The 7,660-nt window shown below is 45.0% G+C and overlaps 1 protein-coding gene across 1 annotated transcript in view; it reads left to right on the top strand.

Annotated features, from left to right (window-relative positions):
• Positions 1–283: 283 nt before the first annotated feature.
• LOC113213848 (myrosinase 1-like) overlaps positions 284–7,660 on the top strand; it is a 42,444-nt gene continuing 35,067 nt past the window's right edge. The window contains exons 1-5 of the mRNA XM_052267672.1: positions 284–515; positions 2,126–2,217; positions 4,810–5,091; positions 5,472–5,592; positions 6,678–6,771. Coding sequence (XP_052123632.1) covers positions 474–515; positions 2,126–2,217; positions 4,810–5,091; positions 5,472–5,592; positions 6,678–6,771 — 631 coding nt within the window. The 5' untranslated portion in view covers positions 284–473. The remainder of the gene's footprint in view (positions 516–2,125; positions 2,218–4,809; positions 5,092–5,471; positions 5,593–6,677; positions 6,772–7,660) is intronic.

The raw sequence follows: 7,660 nt of genomic DNA, 5'->3' as shown, positions 1-7,660 counted from the left end.
TAGCTCATCTCCTTCCTCTTACACGCACGACGGACGGACACGAGAGCGGTTGCATAAGCCCGCTTTAATGCTTTTTTTAAAGCAGAAGGGCGGGCTAAAAAAAACGCGTTACTCTGTGAGCTCAGTCCGAGGCCCAGTGAAAAATAATAAACAGCGTATGTGCCAAGAGGAAATGACGCTTGCACAATTTTTATCTTATCGTTAAAATACAGTTTTTCGCACAGAGGGCTGCCCCACCATATCAGTCTGCATTAATACCTTTGCTATGCTCACATTGAAAGTGTTGTGAGGGCTGTTGACACAGTGAGGCCTTCAAACCTTACCACAATGCTCAAGCCACGGGACTGCGAGCTTCAGTGTGTCATTGTGTAAGCCAAAGAGACACGAAGCAGTACAAAATGAAGCGTTCTCAACAATCTTTAGTTTAAAGCCGCATGTAGTTGCGATACCGATGGACTGTTAGCACGGTTAAAATGGTTCGTCTGGTACTGTTTGCGCTATTGACTGCAGCCATAGTAAGTACTTAAACTCAGATTCAACATCGGGCAGAGAAGGACCTAATGTCAGTATGCTTTCCAATCCCGACATTCCTCTGAAATGCCCGTGACTGCTATGTAGCTGGGCTTAACACTCATTCTTACTTTTGCATACTTTGAACGAAAACTAAAAACAAAGCAAGCCCGCCCTTCCGCCAAACGAAGTTGCCAGCTACACTTCGCTCCGCAGGCAACTCCGTTCAGCAGGGGCCGGGCCTGCTTGGCTTACCGGCGGCGTTTGGTCGAGCCTGCGGCCCGTCCTATAAGTCGCTTTATGTTTTGAACAAACTTAGGCTTTCGCGGGGGCCTGCGGCCCTTAAGATTATCTCCTTGCACACGAGAAAAGAATGTAACGGCGCGACACCGTTACTACACCCCACCCTTCTGCTTTGTAAATGACTTAAAAATAATAACAAGCGCAGTTTTCAGCTTGTATTGTTTTTCAAACAGTCCTAAAACTGGACTTTTTGACACTGTTTTGAGTATATAGACCTCTAGCTTTGAAACGATGAAAGAGACGGTAATTCCAATGACTGATTCTCATTCAAAATGTACTGTTTTGGACGGTATTTCCTCGTTTTTCGATTTGAGGCATTCTCGACGTCTTTATGCACAGCATGGTCATTTTCAGCGCATTTTCGTCGAAAAAACACCTCTAGTGCCCAAACGGTGAGAGATAGAGCCAAACGGACGAAATTTTTGCCCAAAGAAATCTACAGTACGTGATACCCTTTGAAAGATCTTACTAAAACATCTAACTTTCTGGCCTTTACTGTTTTTATTTTGATTCCCCCTCTCAGCCCCTTCCTTATGGGTGGTTGGCAGGATTTGCCAAAGTCGTTTTGTTTTCTAGGAATGAACCATGAGATCCCCTGAAAATTTCAAGTCTCAAGCACATCTCCTTCTAGTGGAACAGACAGACAGACACACAGGCAGACACACAGACACAACGTCGTTTGCATTAGCCCGCTGGATAGCTTTATTAAAGCAGAAGGGTTGGCTTAAAAACAAGAGCTCGTTTTCCAAGCTGGCATTTTCAGGAAGCCGACTAGCTTGGACTCGAAGATGCATTTCCTAGAAAACAATCGGCCACCTCTGAAAACATGAGAAGCTGCTTGGAAAACAAGTAAAACGTACTGGTTTTCAAGGAGCTAAAAAGGTTCTGCTCGATTTTACTCGCGAACTAAATAAAAACCAAGCTCTTGTTTTCTTAAAGTGAAAGAGTCTAGTAAATTTTTCCTTGACAATAGGGTTTTCCAATGGAGCGCAGAGCGGTTGAAAGAAGAAAACAAACGGCAGGTGGAAAGGCGCCCGCGCAGTCCCCTACTCCACTACTGGGTGGAGTGGGGGAGCGCAGGTGGGGAGGAGTGCGGCCACCTTTCCACCTACCTTTTTTGTTCTTCTTACTTCTGCTCTGCGCTCCATTGGAATACCCTGTCAAGCATTCTGGTAAAGATGAAATGCAGAAGAATGCGGGGAAAAAGAAAACGGAAATCGCTGAGCTCTAACATGGTGCCTTCCGTTTTCTTGTTCCCCGCATTCTTCTGCATTTAAGCTTTACCGGTATGCTTTGGGTTCCTTGTTCATAGGAAGTCGGGCTAGCGCACTCCAGGCAAGTCGGTTCTACTCTAACCTGCAACGGACGGGCACGAAGATGTTTGGACTGCAAATCACTTGTACGGTAAAGAACGCTCATCGGTAACAATTTTCACAATGGGACAAAACTACGATGCAAGGCATTAGTTCAGGGGTCTCAAACTCGAGCTATCCGCCAAGCCGCGGTAGAGTGGGCCACCCGCAATACTCCCCCACCAATATATCTGGCGAGGGCTCGGCTTTCCCGCCGCTTGACCGAGCCGTGTCGAGCTGGCCTGAGGAGTGAACCCAGCAGCCTGCTGGCCGGCCCGGCAGAGGGCTCTGTGTGACCGGACACGTGGAAAACAGTCCCAGTCGTAGTTAAAACGTAATGAAAGTGGAAAACTGCGACCTCGAACGTGATGTCAATAATATCCCTAGTATCATTTTGAAACACCCACCACGACAGTTTCCCGCCGCCGTGCTCGCGCGCGGCTCTCGGCGAGTCCAGCTCGACCCGATCGCACCAGGCGCGCGGCTCGCCGAGAGCCGCGTCCCCCGGCCGGGCGAGCCGCTGGTGGCTTGGGAGCCGCGAGTTTGAGACCCCTGCATTAGTTGGCTGAGCGATTAGCGAAGCCCATTACTCCACTGACCGACAAAGTTTCATTCTGTTTGTGGGTTTGTTTGTTTGTTTGTCTGTCCGCACGATAACTCGAGAACGGATTGAGATAGCGATCTGGGAATTTCAGTGTCATTTTGTATCATAAAAATACAGATCGAGTTCGAAGATGAGCATTGTAGCTCAAAAATTGGCTTTTTAAAAAATCAAAAACTACAGGTCGCAAAATGAATTTTTATCAAATATTTTATTATGGGTTCCTAAGGGGTAACTCGTAAAAAAAGAGCCTAACGGACGTAAATTTCGTCCGTTTGGCTCTATCTCGTACCGTTTAGGTGCTAGGGGGCATTTCTTGACAAAAGTGAAGTGAAAATGATCAAATGGTCAATTAAATCGTTAAAAAGACTTCATTTTGAAAAATTGTACATGCACTCTTATTACCCTGTCTCGGGTGTCAGCGCCGCAGGCCTAGCTATATGTGCGCCAGGCGCGTCGCAGCGTAACAGTGTTTCGTGAGATATCGCGAAGCCTGTTACGCGAGACGTGGTCTGGCGTACATATAGCTAGTTTTTACATTGATGCGGGCTTTTCAAACCGACGCCTTTCAGATGTTTTCCATCAGCTACATAAGATTCTAATACTAGCTGTACGTACGCCAGACCACGTCTCGCGTAACAGGCTTCGCGATATCTCACGTAACACTGTTACGTTGCGACGCGCCTGGCACACATATAGCTAGGCCTGCGGCGCTGACACCCGAGACGAGTTAATAGGACTGTATGCGGAAAGAGGGCCCACCAGCCCTCAAATGACATGCTCACAGCATTTGTCGGGGACTTTATACTCCAAAATTAGGCAAATGAAACTTCTGGTAGTCTATGTTCTAATTTGACATATCGATATGTTAAAATCAACATTTTAGCGATACGGTAGTAGTTAATCTAGGGAATCTTGAGCACAAAGAAGGGTGTGGTTCGACGCCAAATCTGTGGATTAAGTATACTCCTTTACAACTTTTTTATATAAGGCCTTTTTGTATTACGATTTAATAGACCATTACGTTATTTTTACATTTTTTTGCCATGAAATGCCGCCTAGCACCCAAACGGTACAAGATAGAGCACAACGGGCGGAAATTTCGTCGCAAGGATTCTACTTTCACAAGTTACCCTTAGGAGCCCAATAAATTTTGCGACCGGTGGTTTATTGATTTTTTAAAAAGACAATTTTTGAGCTAGAATAATGCTCATCTTCGAACTCGATCTGTCTTTGATACGACACGACCCTGAAATTTCCAGATCGATATCTCAACAGGGTATTTCACCAAGTTTACACCGGTTCCAAAAAAGAACAATAATGCTTCCTGAACTGTTTCCTCCCTGACGCTCACTGGCTCACGCAGACGAAGTTCTCGGACCCGTCACTAGGGCAGTCACAGACCTGGTGGTTTCACGAACACGAGTTAAGGAACCATTACTGTTCTTCTTTGGATCCGGTTTACACTGCGAGAAATACCCTATTCGTTTTCAAGTTATCGTGGGGACACACACATACAGACAAACCCAAAAAGGTTTTTTCAGACCAGACGAAAAAATAGGCTTCGCTAAACGCTCAGTCAAAAATCAGAATTTTTGTTATACCCAATGTAAAACTATCGACTCCCCTGGGACGCAACCAGTTTTAGCAAATCCATATTTAGGTGGTTGATTTTTATTTCCCTTTTTTGAGGGGAGGGGGGCAGGGGAGCCTTTGTGGTTGTTTGAGGAAACTGTCTGATAAACCGCTGTGCTGTGACCACCGTTTTTCCGATGGATTTCGTTTATAACTTTACTTTTTTCCAAATTGGTTCGCAATTACCTAACAACAACCACAATCGTTCGTAAGGATTTTACAGATCAAAACTAACCTTTTCACACATTTCTCCCATTTCTCTTTGCAATTGAATGGTGAAGCGATAGAAGGGGATACGTCTGGCGTTCTAATCATGAAATTATCCTCTTCTTCCGCTTCACCAGTCAATTCAAACACAACAAATGGCATTTAGTTAGATTTTCCTTCTCTTCGGTCATTTTGACGTAGTTGTTCCAAACGGAATGGTGTCTACTGGCCTCTCCGGGCGACTGCGTGCCCCCCAGCAAGGCCTTACTGCCACGACGGCCATTGTGTGACATCGCCGCCCGAAGAAATTTGCTCTACAACGGCAGAGCCAAAAATCAACAGCGAATTCCTCTGCGTTGCTAACGGCTACTACCCGGACCCCAGCTCCTGCAGGCGTTACTACTTTTGCGTCGAAAATGTGGCCTACCAATACGAATGCGTCGGCAACTCTGTCTACCATCACCAGGCGGCCATGTGTGTCGGGTACGAATATTCTCTCAGACACAAACACCTTTTAATCTGCTCTTCGGAACTACGGTTTATTACAGATATGGTCAATATCAATTGCTCCTTCGTCCTTTCTCATTTGAAAAACCTACTCCAGCTCTTTAAATGGGCAAGGAGCAGTTAAAGCAATAATGAAAAAAATGTTACTTTTGAATAGTTGGACTTACAGACCTTTGACATTCTTTGTTGGTTGCATGGTAAACTAAGCCTTACAATTGAAAGCATAACCTCTAAATTTCGACTTTTAGATTAATTTATATTATTCCGAAGTTGAACACGTACGTTATGTTGCGTAGAGTGACTTTCAGTGTGCTTGACGTTTTTCCCGGTATTGATGTTGTTTGTGTGTTGTCTAGATCTGGTGCTGTGTGTTCAACAACAGCGTGCACTCCCTTACTTGTCGGGAAGTACCAGCTGTATGAGCAAGACCCGACCGTCTACGTTGTGTGTATGGATACGAATCCGGCAAACGCCTTGGTACGTTTTGTACGATGGCGGCAAGCGACTGCAGTGTATGGAGCCGAAAGCTCACAGTGAAAAATATCGTCGCAAATTGACAATATTTTTGTAAACTTGGAAGTTCAAGTTGTAAATTTACGAGGGCACATTTTTTACGAACCAATGGATTGTAATTCAAAACGTATTGCATGTATTTTTACGATTCCCAATTGTAATTTTACAACTTGCGTCAAGGAAAATTTTTATTTTTCACAGTGCGAGGGGGTTACGAATCGCGAAGTAGTCTTAATAACTGTCGCGGAATAGCGTGTGATGACGCGTAATAGCGCAAGGTATCTCTTGTTCAATGTCCCTGAAATAGCGGGCTACTACCACACAATTTGCCCCAAAAATTAAAAAGGGTCAAAAACGCCTGCGTACCAGGCTACGATGCGCTACAGGCGTGTAACGTGGGTAGTCTAAGTGACGTCACCACAGGCGCAAATACCTGTTTTTAAAGCTTTTTCCAGTGATCGCGTCACCGCTACCTGGCACGCTGCATAGTTTTGGATAGGGCACTGTACGGCCTGCGTATTGGCAAAAACAATATGTTTGATTTTGCCAATATCGGCTGCCAGGAGCGAGCCGCGCGGCCCGCGACGTTTGGGCCCCTGGAGACGCCCGGTCAGTCGCGAGCTCGGATTCACCATGTCGGATGTAAAGTAGGACGCACATGGTCACAATTTAAACCCGAGACGTCTCCTCTGACCCCACCGTGTCAGCACGACAAAGCCAACAAGATAGCGAGTCGCCGCGCGCCAATATTGAGCCCCCTCAGAAAATCGTGATGCGCGTCGGTTAAACGTTATCGCACAGAGCCCGAACTTTGCACAGGGTCTCTACTAGGCCTAATCTTTCGTTGGAGGTGGCGACCTCCAAAATCGCAGACATCGAACACCTAATTGGAATGGCCTACCGTGGGTGTGCAACGAACTGTGTAAAACTCGGGCTTCTCGGTGAAACAGCTGTACTCCACATGGTCCTGTATAACTGCAAATGTGCCAACTAGTTTTAAGAATTATTATTCCCCATATTTCGCAATGACCTCTCCCTTCTTTTCGAAGGTCGCACGCTGTCCACGAAATCACACGATGAGTGAAAACACAGTCTCTTGTCAGCCAGCATGCACAGGGCCAGGGCGGTACGCAGTTTCACATGGTAATATACGACAGTGGTCAGGTCCCCGTTTAAATTTAACATTTTTACGGTTTCCTGAGATCTTTATCATATATTTTCTGTAAAGGTTAGAATCTACATCTTTCCACTCACGCGGTTCGAGGTGTAATTCGGCCGAAACAAAATGATTCAGTTTTATTTGCTCGACCGTTAGCTCACATATGGGTAATTCTACCAAAATGGCACGGGTCGGTGTCCGCGAAAAAGTTTATCGTTTATCTCAAATATATTGTTTGTCAAGCTTCGCCGATGTGGTTTTCGCGCTTCAGATGATTACTTGTGCTCTATTTTAACTATTTTAATCAACAACAGCTACGGGGCATCAGTATTTAATCAATAATTCGATATAATCTCACGTTGTCCCCCTTCGTCACACCCTAACCTAATTTCAGCGTTTTCTTCAATACCAAATGATGCCAAGGGTATTTTACTGTTCGAGATGTTTACTTTCGTGTCATTTTCACTATTTCAATCAACAACAGCTACACACTATAAATATTTCGGCTAAAAATGTCAAATATTGTCCCCTTTGTCACGCTGTCCTGGGCGTTCGGCGTGACAAAGGGGACTATTTGAGACATTTTTTGGCCAAAATACTAATAGTGAGTGGCTCTTGTTGATTGAAATAGTGAAAATGACATAAAAGTAAACATCTCGAACAGTGAAGTACCCTTGGCATCATTTGGTATTGGAGAAAACACTGAAATTAGGTTAGGGTGTGACAAAGGGGACAAAAGTGAGATTATAGTTAATTATTGATGTAATACTAATGCTCCGTAGCTGTTGTTGATTAAAATAGTTAAAATAGAGCACAAGTAATCATCTGAAGCGCGAAAACCACCTCGGCGAAGCTTGACAAACAATATATTTG

This window comes from Frankliniella occidentalis, unplaced genomic scaffold, assembly GCF_000697945.3.
Source record: "Frankliniella occidentalis isolate FOCC.00 unplaced genomic scaffold, Focc_3.1 Scaffold57, whole genome shotgun sequence".
Classification (NCBI taxonomy): Eukaryota; Metazoa; Arthropoda; class Insecta; order Thysanoptera; family Thripidae; genus Frankliniella; species Frankliniella occidentalis.
The sequence above is the reverse complement of the archived record's forward strand: the minus strand, read 5'-3'. Positions and strand labels throughout refer to the sequence as shown.